Source organism: Sturnira hondurensis, unplaced genomic scaffold (genome assembly GCF_014824575.4).
Source record: "Sturnira hondurensis isolate 20B ecotype Veracruz unplaced genomic scaffold, ASM1482457v3 Scaffold0003801, whole genome shotgun sequence".
Lineage (NCBI taxonomy): Eukaryota > Metazoa > Chordata > Mammalia > Chiroptera > Phyllostomidae > Sturnira > Sturnira hondurensis.
The window spans coordinates 720,190-741,094 of record NW_028076432.1 but is presented as its reverse complement, the minus strand read 5'-3'; the positions used below and the strand labels follow the sequence as shown (position 1 = coordinate 741,094).

At 39.0% G+C, this 20,905-nt stretch overlaps 1 protein-coding gene across 1 annotated transcript in view; it reads left to right on the top strand.

Annotated features, from left to right (window-relative positions):
* Window positions 1-7,456: 7,456 nt before the first annotated feature.
* PTPRQ (protein tyrosine phosphatase receptor type Q) overlaps window positions 7,457-20,905 on the top strand; it is a 261,122-nt gene continuing 247,673 nt past the window's right edge. Inside the window, exons 1-9 of the mRNA XM_037042809.1 lie at window positions 7,457-7,555; window positions 8,737-8,784; window positions 9,665-9,802; window positions 10,189-10,324; window positions 10,791-11,048; window positions 12,395-12,609; window positions 16,602-16,791; window positions 16,895-17,197; window positions 18,689-18,964. Of these exons, the coding sequence (XP_036898704.1) occupies window positions 8,737-8,784; window positions 9,665-9,802; window positions 10,189-10,324; window positions 10,791-11,048; window positions 12,395-12,609; window positions 16,602-16,791; window positions 16,895-17,197; window positions 18,689-18,964 (1,564 nt within the window). The 5' untranslated portion in view covers window positions 7,457-7,555. The remainder of the gene's footprint in view (window positions 7,556-8,736; window positions 8,785-9,664; window positions 9,803-10,188; window positions 10,325-10,790; window positions 11,049-12,394; window positions 12,610-16,601; window positions 16,792-16,894; window positions 17,198-18,688; window positions 18,965-20,905) is intronic.

The following is a 20,905-nucleotide window of genomic DNA, read 5'->3' as shown; positions in this document are numbered from 1 at the left end:
GAGTGTAAGGTCTTGTGCAAGCGTATCCAAGCAAAATGAATGGCACAGACTAAGGTCCCGTGAGAGAAAGGTCAGGACAGGTCAGGGTATGGTTTTTGTACATTTTGAAAAATGAGGAGTGTGGGGCAGGATGATGCTGACGAGATGGGCCAGGAACCAAAAAATAAACAAAGAAGCTGGTTAGATGCTATGGCCCCAGAAAAGGTGAGAAACGGTAGTGAAAAGACAGACAGAGGAAGTTGTGGTTTACAAGATATATTTGGATGTAAAGTCAAGAGGACTTGCTAATCACTATGGTACAGAAAAGTGTGTTGAGAATGCCTCTAGTTTGATGAGCAACTGGGTGGATGGAGGAGCATTTTGAGGGGGATGAGGAAGATTCAAAATGCTATGCTGGGTATGTTGACCTGGCAAGTTAGACAACCAAGTGAGGTTGTCAGTACATGGCTATTCGTATTGGTCTAGTTCCAAGATGAGGAATCTTGGAAATTATGATTCATTAACATATAAATAATGTAAAGCTATGAGAAAGAATGAAGGTAGCTAGGGCGAGAATATAGTGAAAGAAAAACAGGGTCCCAGATCAAGTCCTGAAGGCCTCTCACATTTAGGGATCATGGAGTAAAAGAATAGTCAGGGAAGGAGGCTGAGAAAGAACAGAGTTTGGAGTAAAGCCTGGGGCCTTAATGGAGGCATAGAAGCTAGGGAAATAGAAGGTTATACAAAGGATAATCTTAGGGTAATAAATGCGTAAACAAACATGAGAATTACTGAATGACAGTACAATAAACTCAACATTTACAATATGATTTCTTAACTTTAGGAAGAGTGACAGGATATAGATATATTAGATCTTATGTTAAAAGTAGTACCTGCATACTTATAATTTTTCTACTTGTATTAATTTCCTTGATCTAGCAGCAGCTGCTCTAAATTATATTAAATAAAACAAAATTAATTATTTAATTAATGGGCCGCGAGATTCTATAAGTTCTTTCTGTGTTTAATGCTTAGGAGAACCAACTCTGGAACTAGACTATCTAGGCTCCAATCCCAGCGATGTCACCTACAAATCCCTGGGAGCAGCTGCAGCATGATTGTCACTCCAAAAGGTGTCTTTCCAAGAGTTTGAGAATTTGACATAAGCAAATGACATATTTGACATAATCTTCAAATTAGTTTTCTATTGCTGTGAAACTATTTACCATAAATTTAGTGGCTTGAAACAAAATGCTTATGATCTGACAGTTTCTGTAAGTCAGGAGTCTGGACAGGGGTTAGTTGGACTCTCCACTCAGGATCTCACTAAGCTGAAATTATTTTTTTAGTGGAGACTATGCTTTCACTTGAGGATTGGGGTCCTCTTCTTCCAGGCTCATTCAGGTCGTTAACAAAATTAAATTCCTCTTAATTGCAAGGCTGAGTTCCCTGCTTTCTTACTGGTTGCAGAATGGGGCACATCCTCAGCCCCCAGAGGCCGTACTCACGTTCTAACAGCTTGATCCTCTCACACTAGGATAGCTTCCTTCTTCGGAGCCATCAGGAGAATCCGTCCCTCGTTCAGCTACTCGAAGTCTTACATGATGTAACATAATCATGGAAGAGACTGTGCCATCATTTTCACAGGTCCCCCAAACATCAAGGGAAGTGGATTATACAGGGTGTGAGAACCAGGTGGTGGGAGTTTTAGGTGTCATCCTAAAATTCTGCCTTCAGAATTTTAAGTGTTAAAGAGCTAGGCTTGACCAGGCAGGATCATTGGCCATCCCTAGGAGCTCACAGAGCCTCATTATCTTCCGCTTGCCCGTAAAGAAAGACAAAACCGTACCACTAATTTACCCAGTTAAAATATTTAAGAAAGGATGTTTTTAGGTTGGTTTTTAATTATTTTCTCTGGTTTTCAGGGGTAAGGATAATGGATCTTCTCTGGATCTAAAGCCCTTGCAGTCAGGGTTCGGCTCTGTCTCTCCATCGCTGTCCCTCATCTAAGACACTTTTCTTCATCAAAGTTTCTCAGTAAAAGTTACTGAACCGAGTTCATTAAATATGTTAAATGTGCTGTAAACCTCATTTAGAAATAAGTCCCATCCATCTTGACACACTGGTTAACAAGGCAACAGGAGAGCCATAAACTTGATGGACCAGACCTGGGAATTCCTTCACAACCACCATCCCCGCACCCCAGAGATGAAGATGCTTTTTGTTTGGTCCTAATTCTCCACGTGACACTTACATTTTAGTCTATGTCAATAGATACAGATAGGTCCAAGTTCTAATCATAGATTGTGAAGTGCAGTCAATAATACGTTATTAAACATACCATTTTCACTTGAAATACATTAATTTGGATTAATTTGGATAATTAAATCTTTCTTAAAAGAACCATTGCAATAACTACTTTTCATGTTATATAGATGACTATATTAACAAGATCATACCACAGGCATTTAGGAAATTTCACCCTATAGGAAAGGCCAATCTCAGCTACAGAATAAAAAGCAGTCTTTTTGGCACCCCATTTAAGAAACAAAATATAGATGAAAAAATGCTGATAATCCATCTTTTATTTTCTTTCTCTTATAACTTATGCCAGAAAAATAGAGCTTTGGAATTCCATAGCAACTGTGACTTTCTATTAGGCATTGTTAGAAACGTGACTTACTTTGAATACATATCAGCTTAGGAAAACATTACCATTGTGAGAACATTTTTGAGTAAAATTTCTTCTTCAAAAGATAATATTTAAAAAGACCCCCCAAAAGAAGAACCATGAGGCAATGAAGACAAATAATAACACTATTAATTTTTCCCGTTTAGAAGATTTAAGGAAGATTACTTTTATTTTGCTCTTTAATTTGGAAATACTGCTCCATTTAAACCTTAAAACGTACACTTTTCCACACTCTGGAATGTGATAGGTCTTGATACTCTAAAGGGTGAGGCATTAAGGAAGAAAGATTCTCATGCACATTACAAAGGACTCAGAATAAAAGACTCTTGGAGTTCAAAGTACAACCAGAAGGGTCTTTACAGTAATTTTGTAAACCAGGCTTATGTTTTTCCAGGGTGACATGACTCATGTTAAAATTTATATTTGCTGTTCCCTAAAACATTTAAAAATCTTTACAGCTTCGTAAGTCCCAAGTGTTATCTAGAAAAGGGAAAAGGCAAAGTTTTTTAATATTCCTTCAGCAAATTTTATTTAAAAATATTTGAGCCCTGACTGGGTTGCTCAGTTGTTTGAGGGTTGGTTGTCCTGTACACCAAAAAGTCTCAGGTTCATTTCCCAGTCAGGGCACGTATCTATGTTGCTGGCACAATCCTTTGCCGGGGCACGTGAGGGAGGCAAACAATTGTTTCTCTCTCTCTCTTCCCCTTCCTCTCTCTCTTAAATCAATGAACATATCCTTGAGTGAGGCTTAAAAATATTGAGGGCCTACTAAGTAAGATATCACAGCTGGCTCCCTGGGTAACATGAAGATCAACAGGACAGAAGTCTTGCTTTCAGGGAGATTACAGTCTTGTAGAGATACTGAGATATTCATGGGTAATTCTATTGAAACTAGAATTCAATGAGCCATCCATTAGAGGCCTTACATGCCACAGAAACACAGAGGAGGAAGATTTGACTCTTGTTAGGGGTCCAAGGAAAAATTTCATGAAAAAGGTGAAATGGGAGAAAACTATTAAGGGGGAAAACAGAGTGAACTGAAATTTTATGAAGTGAACTGAAAACGTGCTGAAAGACGTCAAAAGTAAGGAATTAGGGAGGCTGAAGAGCCACTGAAGACATTTTGATTAGGATATTAACATGATCAGAACAGATTTTTAGGGAAGATTAAAGACCGTTGAAAATGGATTAAAGCAGGAAAAGACTAGAGCTAGGGAGACCTATTTTAGATCAATTTAATAAGAAGGGATGTCAGATATCTAGATATTATACTGTGATTTATAATAAATATCTATTTGGTCTTCTTTCTTATGGGCATGTAAGTGCTCCTAAAACCCTTGGAACTTCCTAAGGGAGCAGAGCAATAGAGATGTCTTCTGTTCTGTTAATGAAGTGACTTTTATACCACACCTAAGGCTGGCGCTGCTTCTTGAGAGAGCCCACACGGAGATTAGAGGGCTGGAACGTTCAGTCCCACCCTGACCTCAAGGAGGGGAGAGGGACTGGAGGTCAAGTTAATCACCAGTGGTCAATGATTTAATCAATCATGCCAACGTAGTAAAGACAGCATAAAAATCAAATCGACAAGGTCTGGAGACCTTCTGAGTTAATCAGCAAAAGAAGATGTTGAGAGAATGGCCAGCCTAGAGAGGGCATGGGAGCTCTGCACAATTTCCCACATTCCTTGCCCTGTGCATCTCTCCCGTTTGGCTGTTCCTGAGCTATGTCCTTTTATATTAAACCAGTAACCCAGTGAGTAAATGAGTTTCCTGAATTCTGTGAGTCACACCAGTAAATTAATCAACCTAAGGATGGGGTTGTGGGAGCATCCAATTTGTAGCTGTTTGCTCAGAAGAATAGGTAGCAATGTGAATTTGTGATTAGCATCTAAAGAGGAGTGTGGGGACTCTTATAGGACTGAACCCGTAACCTGTAGGGTCTGAGGCTCTCTCTGAGTAGATAATAACATATGTGAATTGAATTGTAGGACACCCAGCTGGTGTCTGAGCCTCGCTTAGCACTGTGCTTGACATGCAGTAAGCACTCGATATTTTGATTGAATAAATGACTGGAAGTTGAAGGTAAGGAAGGGGTGGGTATTGTGTTTACTTGTATATTTGTCACATTTCTGTAAGGATGTGGTTATGCAAATATGTTTGCTCAACTTCTGGTGAAGATATAGCTTTTCTTTCATGACAGGTATGGAAATAAGACCACCATCAACATAGTTCTTAACAGAAAATTCATGTTATAAGATAGTAATGATCCCTGTTACTGTCTAAATGGTTGTCTGAAAGATAAATTATTTTTCTTAAAAATGAATACTCTTTACTAGTGTCAAATCTACCCTTTTCATTTCTTAAAAGAAATGACTCATAATTTTCTTAAATTTTTCCACTTACTTTCTCTATACATAAGTTCCTGGGACAAATAAAAGGATAAGGTGGGAATGAAGCCGTACTATTTATAGGATAACTCTTCAGGAAGAGGAGGAAACCCTATTGATTAGCTTACTATTGTGTTTATTGATCTAGTACAGAAGGTACTAGAGTGTCATGATGGGAGGGTCACGATGGCTGCCTATTTAAAATGCCGATGTTGCAAAGCAAGCATCCAACAACAACAAAAAAAAGCCATGCAAAATACATGTATACTTTCTTGTATACTCACTCGATGGACTGTTTATTATTTATTTATTTATTCATTGGGACCAATTTCCTGATTTCCCTTTTCTCCCCAGTTTTATTGAGCTATGACAGACATATAACATTGTAGAAGTTTAAGGTATACGTGATGATTTGATATGTGTATAGATTGCAAAGTGATTACCACGAAAATCTTGCTTAACATCCATGATGGATTTTTAATTTAATTGTATTTCTCAAAGCCTAAAAGTGAATTCATTGACAATAAAATCATTTTGTGATATATTGCTTTGACACTTGTTACTTTTCAAAGACAAAAGAGAGCCCTGGCCCCTGCAGCTCAGTTGGTGGGAGTGTCATCCAGGAAACCAAAGGGTCACAGTTTCAATTCTCTCTCCCTCCCTTCCTCCCTCTCTAAAAATTAATAAATTTAAAAGAATATATAAAGACAGAAGATAGGTACAACTCCCTATGTCAAAACAACATAAAAACAGTTCATGTATACCTGTGCTTGGATTAAGACATAGTCTTCGTCATCGTTGACTTCCTAATGTGGCTAAGGACATAAATACATGAAAAGTAAGTTCTACAATATAAACAACATTTCATAGAAAAACAGTAGTGCAAATGTTTATGGCCTGTTACTTCACTGACAGTGTAAGTTAGGGTGCCAAAGAGGAGAGGAGAGAGTTGAGGTTGGAGAGCGAATTGGGTCACAGGTACCTTGTAAGCAACAGAGTCAGAGCAGGCTTTTAAGTAAGCACCCCAGTCTGCATCAGGAGAGTGTTTTAGAAAGATCACACTGGCTAACAATGTGTGGGGGGGACTGGAGCCATCACACGAAAGGACACAGTCCAAGGCTGAGTTCCTACGCAGTAATTGCAATGAAATTTAGTACCAGTGACAAGACCAGTTGTCACTCTATTAAGTATTTATATTCTACTAAGCACTCTACGACTTCACTCTTGACCACAATCAACTTTTCAGACAGATGCTCAGCAAGTAAAGGGACCAATAGGATCTGAACTGACCTTCCACTCTTAAACGTGGCACATATGAGAGATAATTAAGGTTTTCAGTTAAGCCCATGGCTATGGGAATAGAGATGTTTTAGAAGTAAAATTAAAGGGATTTGGGGGGGCAAGTTGGTTTTGGGTAGTGAGGGAAAGGGTCTGAGGAGGCAGAATTGGTGCGGTTTTTGTTTGTTTGGCTGGTCGGTTTGACCCTCTGCTCTGAAGGACTGGGAGAGGGAACTCGTGAATTTAGTTTTGGAAAGATAAGGGTTTTGAGTTGCCTGCGGGGGGCGTCCAGGGAGAGGGCCAATGCAGATCTGTAAATACGGCTCTGAAACCCTGAAAAGGAATGAGATCCCATATGGAGTGATCAGGAGTCTTGAATATTATATGACTGAAATCACGAAAGTGAATGAAATAACCCGGGCTCTAGGAAGGTACCACGGGCCAAGTCAATTTTTAAAATGGAAATGTCGAAGGATGATGTGGACTAAGAAAATGGATGAAAGACCCAGGTGAGGGTGATGCCAGGAAAGCTGAGAAGATCTCAGGAAGGAGAAACTGTTCGATCAAATCCGTCCAATGCTGCAGAAAACGGACCAACCACATAACTTTTTAACAAGGAAAGGACGTGGCTTCACTAACAGCCACACAGGTGAGTTTAAAACTACCCAACCAGGGCTATTCACGGCCACGTGGTCGACCTCCCCTTCTTTTTCAGAAGCCGGTGCTTCCCTCAGGCGTTCTCCTTCACCGCCCCACCCTTTCCTCCCCTCTTCCACCTGGAGTAGAACTCTCCTCCACAGATCCGTGTTTGGGGACTGGCCTCCCACTCCGCTCCCTTCCCGCTGCTTACTGTCGCCATGGAGACCTTCACTTAATTAACCCGACCCTGGGAGAGGGCACCCCGCGGGGAAGAAAACCCGGCGGGAAGACCCCAGCACAGGAGGGCTCCCAGAGAGCAGCGGGGAAGGGGAAGCGCGCAAACTGGCCGCGAGGAGGCCTGCGGCCGCGGGCTCCTGGCATCCTCCGCCGCCGCGCACGGCGCCTGGTCTGTGCCTCTCGGACTCCGCACCGCGGGCGCCACTCTGCGCTCCAAACCCTCAAAGGGCGAGCGGCACGGCTCGCGGTCGAGGTCCCGGAGGTGTCCGCCAGGGCTGCAGGGGCGCCCGGCATCTGCAGGCTGCCCCACCGTTCCACCCACCTCCCCGCGCTTTGATTTCCAGGTCAATGCTCTTTCCTCCTAATCCCACTAATCCAACCATCCTTAACCCCTCAGTTCTTTCCTTTATAGTGTTCCTTTCTGCAGCAGTTACAAGTTGGCTCCCCGGGAGTCTCTAAAACGGCGCGCCTCTGGGCAGCGCTCCCTGCCGTTCCTCCGCTCGGGGCGCAAATCCTGTGACTCAACCGAGCGGAGCGAGGACCTGGGGACCTGAAGAGCGAGCGAGGTTTCCACTTCGATATTCTTACTGTAGCACACAAGACTTCGGCATTCTACGTTGAATTTAGAGCTGGGGGTGGGGTGGAGGGAATTAGTAATATAATTCCGAGGATAGAGCACTTTTGCTGAGAAAAAAGAACAAGGTGAAAGCTTTGCAGTTTTGTGGAGGAGTCGGTGGACTGAATGATTAGGTATTTCTTTTTAACTGGGTGAATTTTATCTGGGGCAAACACATGCTTAAAAATAACTAAAGAGGATTTCGCAGGGAAAACCTGCGTTAGAGAGCTTTGAACTTGATCTTGGGTTCCTACTATTAAAATAACATTTTTTCAGTTTTAGGGAAAAAAACCCCCACCTATTTCAAACACAGGTTTTTTTCTTTATATCTTAAATTGAATGTAAAAGGTCTCCAGAGACTCTAAATTCCCCAGAAAACTTACGCCAGCGTTTTAGATGAATACATTTTAAAAATAAATTGAAACAGATTTTGAATGCTTTCCCCATTGAAGTTGCAATTTCATTAATAGTATATTGACATAACTTTTCTGGAGACTGAAATGTGAGGAACTACTTCCAAGAACGTAGCAGTGGGTAGGTGTTCTAGATTTCCATCAATTACGTACGGTGAAATATTTTCACACAATGCAATGTCATTTCATGTAATTGCCTGATAATTCATTTTATTTCCAACACCACCTTTATATTTGATTACGGCAGCTTCTAGAAGCAAATTATTTTGGTATTTGTGGGGAAATACCGATGTTTCCAAGTTTATTAGGTGGAGAGTGTCATGTGGCACCTACTTATTAATGCCGTAAATTTAGTTGAGTGAGCAGTCTAAATTGAAAAGTCGTGACATTAAAGTGATAATATGCAAACTCACATCACATAAAGAACGTCCAATAGTTTGGTACTGAATCTAAAAATATGCGTGTTTAATTGAACTAAGTACACTTTATCTTCCAGATGGAGAAATCACTCATTCTACTTCTCTGGATACAATATGTTGTTAAGGTAAGACATTTTTGAATGTGTCTTTTTCAGAAAAATTAGCTAATGAACAAGATGCTATTGCATTGAATCTATCCATTTTGGAAAATAAGAGGTATGTTGAAGAGAAATTACTCTAAGCATTAGGCTTATTACATAAGAAGAATTTCTTTGCTGGGTGCTGCATAAACAGGTACATATAGCTGGCATCTGTCTTCACTGCTTACAAACTGTACTAGGGACAGCCAGGGGGCAGAGAAAGGAGGATTTGGTGGCTGCTCTTAAGATTGTTTTTCATAGGAATTGTGATAAATATATCATACTTCTGAGAATTGACATCTTTTCTTGTTGTTACCTAGGGAACATAAAAAGTCTGATCCTGTGGTCTATTTTTGCCTTGATTTGTAACATTTTCTTTATGGAAAAATGAACCAAGGCTGTAACATTGCTCAGAGTCAAGCATGTTGCACTCAAACTTATTTTCATTGTGAATGTCTTATCAAGGATGCCTGTGAAGTAATATAATTTTGTAGCCATTACCATCAAGGTACTCGGTTGAGATACCAGGAGGATGTGCTGTGTTTTTCCTGTGACTTTGTTTTTTTTCCACCTCCCCTGACCCTGGCTGGGAACATGATGTTTTCTAGTTTGAGAAATATGGGTGTTAAATTTTCTTGCTCTTACTTTACTTGCCTTTCTTAATTTAACCTCGAAATTATGATTACAGATAAAGTAGTATCCAATGAATGTTATTTAACTTATGTGTAGAAATCAATACAGCCAAAATACTTTTCAGTTACCATTTGGTGTATTTTAGGTTTCCTTTTTGTAAATTTGCTTATAAAATAATAACCAAGCATGCATTTTATTAGTTTTTTACCATTGCTTTTCTTTCCCATTTCAGATCTCAAAAAGTTTTCATTATATACCAATAAGTAAACAGACAACAACAATTTTTGTTGAATGGGAAGAATTTCCTAAGGGAGAAAGTCCTGAATTTTATCTTTTAAAATATGAACTTGTTAATAATTTGGCTCAAAAAGTAAGACATCATTTTTGACTCTTATGATGAAAAATAAGCATAGAGTAAATTTGCTGTAACTAAAAGTCACATCACAAGTAGAAACTTAATAGTTATTGTGATTTCTTACTTTTATTTTATTAATACATAAAATGTAGCATTTTATGAAGTATCTTCAATAAGAAGTTGATCAAAACAACATTTCGCTTTTCCATAAGAATGATTATATTTTTTTATAATGTGCATACTATGCAGAGAGTAGTTATTTAAGAAGTAACATTATGTAAAAATATTCCATATTGGAAAAACTGTTCTTTTTATGAAGTAGGTATGCAAAAGTCCAACTTTTAGTGCATCTGACAGAGTTAGTAAACGTTTCTTAAGCGGATGTACCTCATCATTGACAGGGTGTCAAAAGCATTCCTGCAGACCCACTAGCACCTCCAAAGACAGAGATAACACTAGAAGAAAGTGAAGACTATCATATCATTATACAGTCCATAAAACATGGACACAGCTTAAGTGAAAAGTCATTTCAAATCCGTAAGTAATATGTATATGTTCACTATATTACCTAAGTATAAAGGGAAACTACAAGATAATTTGAATTCTACAGTGATTATCAAGTATAGAATGGTAGTTGAAAAATCACATTATGATAGTATTAGTGTATTTTTCAAATACAATATAAAATTTAGTATTTAAAGAAAATCATAAACCAAGGTAAGAATAAAATTTTCAATTTGACATTTAGTGTGTGACAGTATAAATAGGTAAGTATAGTGGAAATGTTACACATTATTCAGATTATTCTAAACAATACTATAATTTGTTTTTGTAATCTAATTCATTCATTCTAAATACATACAAGAAACTCCCAGATAGTCTTGCAAATATTTTATGTTAGATAATATTTCTCCACCACGGCCAATCTTTTGTTATTTAATATTCTTTGTATTTCATTTAGTTTTATTTGAAAACATACTAATTATTCTGTCTGAATTTTCAGGTGGAATCTCAACTAAAACTATTAGAACAATAGCGACAATCACGAGTGTTTCTTTGAACTGGAGTGTGCTGTCTTCCAGGGACGTTTCAGTGTCAATATCTCTCAATAATTCTTCACAAATTATGCAAAATAACATCATGGTTTATGAATGGAATGATTTGAAGCCTGCCACCTTATATGATTTTACTTTGGAATTTAAACAGTTGCATTTGGGTTTTATATATATACTTCAGAGAGTAAATGTTCAAATTGAAACAGGTATATGGATATTTGGTTCATTATTAATGAGTATATTTATTATATATTTTGTAGATAACATGGCAGTTATATTGTTCTCTTAAAAAGAGATTCAGGCAAGTATTCACCACTATGAACTACTTGTAAACGAATTAACATAGTCCCCCCCTTTTAACTATCTTTATGGTATTTGGCTGATTTAGTGAACAAGCTGGTTTTGCAGTGTGAAGGTAAGAACCAACTTTATTTTCCTGTTATCACTTCTTTTAAACTGAAGCAAGTGGGTTCTGTCTGTCTGTCTGTCTCTCTAAACTTTAGCAATGGTCCATGTAGATTGCATATCTTTTGGGGTGACTTTAAAACATCAACGAACAGTCACACTTTCAGGTATTAAAACCTCCATTAAAAGCTAATTTAAACTTCTCCATTACTCACTCACCCTGATCAGATGTGACCAAAATTAAGAATACTGCAAGAGGGAAGGAAATGTGTTCAAATTTTTTGTGGCTTCCCGTTTCCTCTTCCTTCCCCCACATGGTAGGAAAATATAGAGAGGAGGAGAATCGTAGGTAGCTAATGAGAGCAGTTCACTCACTGTGATGGGCTGAGTCCCATTTTAGTGCTTTATCTAGGAATAATCAGTGAACCACAATGTAGGTTTACAAGAGAAGTGGAAAAACACTTAAATAGTAAGAAAAACATCGTAAGGTAATTAGAGCATTTCCTCCCCCATCCTCCTTCTTGTCCTGTAAAACGAAGACAACAGTTCCCTCAAAAGATCCTTCTCACATCTTCCTAATGTTGCGGGTGGGGGCACTGACAAAGCATCCACAAGAACTAAAGAACAACACGTCCTTGGAACAGGCTGACATTTTCCCCAGTCTTTCCACGGTTTCCAATTTTAGAGAAAAGTGCTAAGTCACCATTCCAGTTTTTTCCTGGAAGGTGAACCCATTGAAATGGTAGAGAACATAATTCTTAGCATTATGTCCAGTTCTCTAAAATGAAAAGGAACCTAAAATATACTTGAATATTCTCTACCAGTATTTAGAGTAAGGGACAGGAGGGGCAACCTAAGGCAACTTAGAAAAAGGAAAATCATCTGTGGTTTTGTTTTATGTTATAATTGGAAAATAATTCTGCATAATTAACTCTTATGGCTGCCAAACCTATTTTAATTGATGGTAATTCATTTACTACTTAAATAATAACAGCTTTAGCACTTGTTTGTTTGAGAGAAATATAGGGCAAGTGCACTATTAATGCTCTGAGGTTTTCACAATTAACTTCCGTAGATGTTAAAAGATGCAATTTTGAAATGTTATACTACTGAATTCATCTTTAATAAAGCATTTTTCTTTTGGTAGGTTCATGTTCACAAGGATGGGTAGCATTAAAAAATAACTGTTACAGAATTAGCAAAGAGAGTAAACCATGGAATGTAGCTCAGCAACATTGTAAGTTATCCTTAAATTCTGCATACCTTGTGGATATAAAAAATGAAGAGGAAAAAAAATTTATATTTTCACATCTTAGGTCAAAGAATCAAGTAATATTATGGACTGGTCTTAATGATTTGAAGGTCAGTAAATATAAAAATATATACATATTTTGATAAACAACATTGTTTATTTATCTTCATTTATTCATTAATTTATCCTTTATTTATTTATTCTTCATTCCATAAATACTTATTGAGTACTTACTATAAGCCAGACACTGTTTCTCTTCTGTTTTTTCCATCTCCTTCTCCCCCACCTCTTTCCCTCTCTCAGCAGTTAGAGTTTCACAGAAAAATTAAGGGGAAGGAAAGAGATTGCCCATTTGCCCCGCTACCTCCATACGTGCACAGCCTCCCCCCCACCACCTCCAGAGTGGGGCATTTGTTACAGCTGAAGACCCTGCACGGACCCATAATAATCACCCACAGGTCATTGCTTACACGTATGGTTCACTCTTGGTGTTCTACACCCTGTAGGTTTGGACAAATACGTGATGACATTTATCCATCATTTTGGTAATCACACAGAATATTTTCCCTTCCCTAAAGATCCTCTATACTCCGCCTGTTCATCCTTCCATGTGTTTTGTAAGCATCTATTCTTTTCCTAATTTTGCTTTAATTTTGGCCTTCCCTAGCCCCCTCTAAATTCGAGTGACCTCATCCATTTTTTTTACTTAATTTATCACCTAACTCAATGATTCTCAATCATTTATCTAGCACCCTTTTTGTTATGAGCATCTAATTTTATGACACCCTTTTTGTTATGAGCATCAGTGTTATGACATCTAATTTTCTTCTGATTATGCCTTTTGAACTTGTCCACGGCATGTGAACATTGCCTGGGCCTGCTTGTCATCTCCTTCCCACCACATCTGTTTCACTCCCTCTGTCTCTCACGTCTGTGAACAATATAGTGATAGGGAGTCTTGTTCATTCTATTTCTTCCACTCCACACATCCAGTTGTATGAAGTTCGATTTTACTCTACAAGATACAGAAGGAGTTGAAGATTTTGTTCAATACCAGTGAAAAACAGGGTGTGATGTTTTTCTCCAACGTTCCAAACGCTATGAGATAGCTCATGGAATTTCACTTTGGTCAGCATTCTGTAGCATCCATCACCCAGGGCATCAAACAATGCTTTCTGTTTAGTTTGTGTTTCTCCCTGGCGATCCACTTAATTCTACATCCTGCTACTCAAAGATGAACCTGTTCTCCACGAGATATCCTGGTCTGCAGGGACCCGAGACAAATTGTACAAGTTTGATACCAATTTTTCTGTGGAGTTTTGAAGAACCTTGGGGAAAAGCATTGCTAATATTTAATTGCATGTTCATCATTCTCTTACTGAGCTTCCTTTATTCTTTAATAGATGGACAGTGAAGTTCTACCAGTGGTCCCTTACACCACAGTTCCTTCCAGACATCCTAGAAGCTCCCCTCCCAGCTTTTCTGTTCCTTTCAAAGTATTCCAGTCAGTGTGTATAGTGTTGTTTCCTGCTGTTGCACGGTTGCTATAAATGGTTTAAGTCAGAATGTTCTCTCCCAATGTTATGGTTGCTGGTTTCTGTTAAAACATTCAGGTCATATGGTTGCAATAGCGAAAGAGGCGCCCAAACCATCCTTGTGGTCGCCATGAATTGTTCGGAAGTGTCAAAGATGTAGTTTCTGCTTTCGAGGTACTTAGAAATAACTTGGGAGGTAAATGAAACATCAAAGTATCTTTAACAATTCTACTTTTAATGATAGCTGAGTGCTACAGTCCTATGTGGTGTCCTGGTATGGCGTAAATGGAAATTGGGGCACGGGGAGATTAGCATGTCCCTGTGGACACACATCTGCTCTTAACTACTGTTCCCTGACCTCTGCATTAAGCTGGTCTCTTGAAATTGACATTATAGTCACCTGCTGGGTCATAATCCCTGTGGCAGTGTGTGGGGGCAACTTTGCCCTCAAGTCCCCCCATCTGCCACAGATGAAAGTAAACACTACCAAGATAGGATCTGCTTGGGGAGGAGAGATGGCCAGTTTCCCAGAGGAAAAAGGCCAGGAGCTCCTTCCTCCAGGGGCTTTTATTGGGCTGTAATACACAGGAATACGGGGCAGCAAGGATCAAACTGTAGATAATATTTCAAAGAAATCTGAGGGTTTATTCTGAGTCAGTGTCTGTCAGGAAGGGGTTTTGCAGAAACTTTGGGAGACATACTCATTTCTTGCTCGGACCCTTATCACATGCATGAAAGCACTCTCAGCAAAGCAGGCTTCACAGGATTTTTAGGAATTCTTTCTTATGCCAGATTTACCCTAGATACTGCTCTAGCAAGGCAAGGAGCTGCACCCCTCCCCATCATAGGTTATTAGGCTTAAGTGAATTAGAGCCAGGAAGAGAGTCTCCCAGATGGAAATGGGGACTTGGGCTATGTCAGAATAGCCGGGGGGCGAGGGTCCATCACTCCCTCGTGTTGCAGCCCCTCAAGTCCTTCCATGATGGTCTCCCAAGTGATCGAGTCTGGCTTAGGTTGCCCCTGGCTATGAGGAATCTTACCTGTCATTGACTACCGACCATGCTTTGGGGGCAAGAGGAGGAAACTGAGGCAGCATTCGCTACCCGAGACAAGCTTTTGTCTTCTGTGGCTCGCATTCCCAAAGTCGCTCACTCGTCTTAGCCATGGGAGGCAGTTACAACTCCTGAAACCAGGCAGAGGGGCTCCCAACAGCAGTGTGAGAAAGTTATCACCTCTGTCACCCATGCTGAATAATCACCTTTGTCACCGGACTTCAAGGTTAGATTGTCGTATTCATCATTGCATTTCCAGCTTCATTTGGGGCTTGGCACTCAGTGGGAACTTAACGAATGAAAGGATAATAGTCTCTATTTTCTCCTTTGTGAGGTAGGTAACTCTCATTTAGTTCTCACAAGAAACTCATCATTATTTTCATTTTTAGCTGAAGAATGTGGAGCTCAGAAAGATTCTGACTCACATAGCCGATAAATGGCCATGCCAGGCCTTGAACCTGTGTCTGTCTGACCAGTACACATGCTCTAACCACTTGAACACACTCCCCCCAAGCCTCTGTCTATAGTCAAAACTGTAGTACCATGTATATAATAAAGCAGACCGTTTGAGGAATTGGAGTGTGCTATTTTAAAAATCTCTTTAGAATGTCTGGAGGGAGCAGTTCTCTTTAAACCTCATTGATGCAACTGACTGGAGCTGGGCTCGGTGCTGGGATGGCATGATAATCACAAAGTAGACGTATTATCTGTTTACATAGAGCTCACTATCTCTATAAGAAGTATATTTATTTTATAGGGAGCTATTGTGTGCCTGGTGTTGTGCATACACACTCTCTAAACATGTTGGCAACCACACAAAGGAGTTATAACTATCTCCATTGTATAAGTGAAAAAGTTTAGTTTCTAAGAGGTTGGCAGTTGTCCAAGAGTATACAGTAGCTGGAAAAAATATTGATCAGAATCAGGTGTATCTTTGTCAAAGCTTGTACTTTTCCTACTACCCCTTTCAAGGGGGTTGGCCACATGACTATCTAGACATATACTGATAACTTGTGAGAATTGAGGTTGGGACTATTTGCCAGTGACATCCTTTAGCAGAAAGGTATCAACAGCCTCTCCTGATTCACCTGACTTATTTGATGACTTGGAATAAAATAACTAACATCTGATGAATAATGGGGTGTGCCTGCCATTGTGTAAAGCCTTCACATGCACTGCCTCTTTAATTCACACAAGTTCATGTGTAGATTGTGTCCCGTGGGTGCATTCTGTTTAATGTGCAGATACCCATTTTTTAGATGAGAAGACAGAAGCTTGGTGTGAGATTCCGTGATCTGCCACTGCGTGTGGTTAGTGAGTGAACAAAAGTGAACTTGTCCTCAGCTCAAAATCTTTATAGTAAGGGAAATCTAAATAAATGTATATTAAACTGGTTGACTTAACAATCTTAGAAAGTTTTATAATAAAGGTATGACTAATGAAAATCTTCAAGTACACTTATTTGAAGATAGGACTTTTCCTTTAAATTGACATAATCTGTACATCTTATTACAGAAAGAAGGTCACCTCACATGGACAGATGGATCATCTTATGGCCTTAAGAAAAATGAGCTCTTTTCTTTTTCACTGCTACCCAGGAATGAAACAAATTGCTACATTTTACAGCAAAATGCAACTGGATCAAACTATTTTTTTGCAAGATTTTTCTGTTATGTTCCATTGCCATATGTTTGCAAATATGAATGTAATTATTTTATCAGTATTATATTTATGCATCTCACTTATTATTTTAAAAATAGAATTATAATTTGTGATTAAAAATAATTCTTTTAAAATATCTCTTTTAGCACCTTCTCTGCCGGAAAACCTTTTGATCCGTGTAAAGGATGTTGGAACTACTGAAGTTGTATTTAGTTGGAATAATTTGAGTGGTTGGAATACTTTGAATAAGTGGCTGCAATTAGGGTATAAAATTACCCTTAAATATTATTTAGATGATACAGAACAATATTTTGAGAGCATACCCCCAAATATTACAGAAAAATCAATTACCCAACTGTCTCCTGGCCGTGTTTACAGATTTTCACTGTTCATGGTAAATGAATGGGAGGCAAGAACTACACTAAGTCCAGTGTTCCTTGTTGAAACACGTAAGTTACAAGTCATCTGAAGTTATAATTTTTCAAGTATTTAATATGATTATTTCCTGAGGGTCTGCTATTTTCTCATAACACTCTGTGTACACCTGCAACTTTGCCAATTTTGAATGACAATGAATCTGTTTAAAATTTGGTTCCTTATATAAACCTATAAGGAACTATATCTTCTTTGTCTTATAGCATCAGGTAGACTGGAGCCCACTCTGTAGTAGATAATCAACAAATTTCTGTGGAAATGGATTTTTGACATGTGCTAATAGCAAACGGTAATCCGACATGTGTCTGGACTTTGAGAAGATTACAATGGAGAAAATTAGTGAGGAATAATGTAAATGTAAACAAACTATATAGCAAAATATAACCTAAATTCTCACTCAGCAGTGCATTTAATAAATGCCTTCTAAAATTCAGAGGTTGGGTGACAGTGGAAAACTTGTGGAAAGGAGAGGCTTGGACTCAAAGTTGAAGGACAAAACACATAGCAAATATGTAGAGACATGCATTTGTGGAGAAAGAATAATGCAGACTGACTGCAGGCTTCCATGGGCATAGGGGTAAAATCAGTTTGAGAGGTAGGTGGTAACAGAGTTGGAAGTGCCAGAGTTTTCTATCTCTCTCGATTGGACTTGACCTTAGAAGCAGGGATATCAATTAAGACTATAGTTTTTTTTTTAAAGACTTGTTCTACCTTCCTCAGTGCACTCTTAACACATTATCTTAACTCAGTCCTCACTTAATTCTGGGAGTAACTATGTAGAAGTGAGGAAATTGAGCTTCTGAAAGGTTGAGCAAACCGACCAGTATAAGTGATCTGTTTAGTAGATCCAAACAGGAGCCCCGGATGGTCTTATTTTAACTCTTGAGATGTTGCTTCTCAGGAAAGAATCAAGAAGAATGTGCATGTGCAGAGGGCAGGGAACGCATGGGGGTTTGTAGCTGATGTGTGCAAAATGCTGTTCTGAGAAAATTAATCTTTAGGGATTAACTAGGGAAATCATGAGTGTGTGGATAAAGTGGTGGGGAAATGTCTCTGAGAGAGGATGAGTGTCTGAGTCCGGACGTGACGGGAATGAAGAGTGAGTACTGTGAGTCCCTGCCCTCTAGCCTGATAAGACAGAAGAGGGAAAAGATGTATAGCATACAGTCCCCTGATATCAGAAGTGCCATTTCAGTGGTGCTTGCCTTAAAAATAATGATTAAATAATAATGTGTCAAACACCGTGCCAAGCGCTTTCCATTCCTTATCTCATTTAATCTTCATGATAATTTCATCAGGCAGCTATTACTATAATTTCCATTATTTATAGTCAAGAGAGGTGAGGCTGAAAGGTAGTAAATAACTTAGGGAATGGAACTAGAAAGTGTAAGAGCTGGGACTCACACCCAGTTTTTTTTCCAGTTTTTCCTGTTACAGAAGCGCTGAGTAGTGAGTGGCTGTCCTGGCCAGCCATATCACTAATATCATGCATTTTTATCTTCTAGGCCCATTATCAGTCCAAAATTTCACAGTTATTCATGTGACCCCAACAGAAATATTTTTTCACTGGGATCCTCCAGACCTTGAGTCTTTTCATCATTATCTGATAACTACTTTAGATGTGGAAAATAATAGGTCAGAAGAGGTGTTTGTTGAAAAACTCAACACATCAACAGCAATCAGAGGCCTCAAATCTTTTCATCATTATTTGATATATCTGTTCAGTGTAGCAGAAAGAGGAACTTTAAGCTGCTTTGGAAAACCTATTTCTGCCATTACAGGTAAGTGTGGATATGTTTTGCCTTTTGATAAAAATATAAACTGCCTATGTTAGAATATTATTTTGATAACATGTAATTATGCCGACCCTTTATAGTCATAGTTGAATATTTGCTTGAATGTTGAACCACAATTTTAAGCATGGATTCTAAATAAATAAATAAATTTATATAGATTTAAACATCTGCATTGTTCCTACCAGAGTTCCTAGAAGACATCTTGCTTATCATAGCCTTGGAGAGAAAATAAGTTTTTATGAAATATGGAGATTAGTTTACCCACTTATCTTTAATAACACTAAATCCAACAAACATAAAGACTGTGCATTTGTTTTACTTTGTTCATTTTCTCACACAGTGTGATTATGTGACCACTAGGGGGCAGTCTCATCCCAGAACTTCAGGCCAAGACATTTCTAATCTCCACTCATATCGCAGTTTTAGAATCCTTGTCTAAAACAAAATCATTAACTTATCTTTTACTTAAGCATTCTGTTGATCTCCTTAAGTATAATTCAGTCTTTTTTCTAAAGATAAAACACTATGATATGAACTAAACACATATTCCCTTTGTGGGTAATGTGTGCATTGCTTGTGTGTTTGTGTATTAAACATGCATTCATGCAAAGTTTTTTGAAATTCCACTGTTAAAATTTAAACACACTAGAGCTGAGATGTAAAACCTGCATGTTCACAGCCATAGATTAATTAACCTTCTTATACTTACTGGAAATACTTAAGGTTCTTTGAAGATAATATCAATAAAGAGAGATATCATTGAATGTTTACTAAATTACAAATGCTTCATTTATATGTATTCAGTGCTGCAAATCCTAACCAAAAGAATTTTTCCAATTGGATGGTAGATAGAAGATATTTTTTTCTTCCCTGAGCTCAGACAGAGCATCCTTCCGTTGATAAATGCTAACTGATAGGCAGACTTGGAGTATTTCTCATAGACACATTGATTTTGAAGGCGTATTAAAATCTCCTGTGGCACGTACCTATTTGTTGAATAGAGGGCAGGAGAAAGGCCAGTTAAATGTGAGTCTGCATGTTTAATCTTGGGTCATTTGCTGTGTATGTTAACTGTAAGCTGACATAGCACTGCATGCCCAGGATTTAGGAACACGGTCCTTTTTTACCCACCTGAGGTCGGGGCAGTATTCTTCGTTTTATTTGTTATTTACTAAACAAATTATTTTTTAGTATCTGGAACTATAGTAGGTACTAGAGACGCAAACATGAGTAAGACCTGCTCTCTGCCTTCCACTAAAGGAGTGAGATGAGTAAGTTAAAACGAGTAATAATGCTGTATTATAATTGCTGTTAGAGGGGCTATGCTCTGGAGAACATGGAAGCACGCAGAGGGGCCGGTTAACCCAGACTTGGGGCACAGGGATAGCCACAGGAGTCTTCCTGTGGGGGAGTGACGCTCCGAGCCATTAAGGAACAGGAGTGTGCCAGGTGGGAAGGGGCAGTGGGAAAATGTCGCAAGTAGAGCAAACAGACGCACGTAGGCAGAGAGGCCTAGGAAGGCATCAATCTAGCCAGACCTAGGAAAGCCAGAGAAGGCTTTTTGGAGGATGGGCACGTGACCATTAGGAAACTGAAAGGACATTGGCATGCCTGGGATACAGAGGGCATGTGGGGAGAGGGTCTAGAAAGTATAATCTAGACTCATAACTGAAGGGCTTTGATGTGTATTGAAAAGTGTATTTTTATTCAGTAAAATTTAAGCTCTTCGGGGCCAGGGAGCCTCTCAGAGTGTGGGAAACTGAGCAGCCCCTCTCCCGTGAGCACACTCAGGCGTGCACAGAGAACTCTGCAGTCACAGGGCTGTCACAGATTTGCCAGGCATCATGGTCGCCTGAGCTTCGCTTCTGTGCGGCGCTCGGTGGATTTAGCTTCATTCATTTCATGTGAGTCCTCCACTAAAGTAAA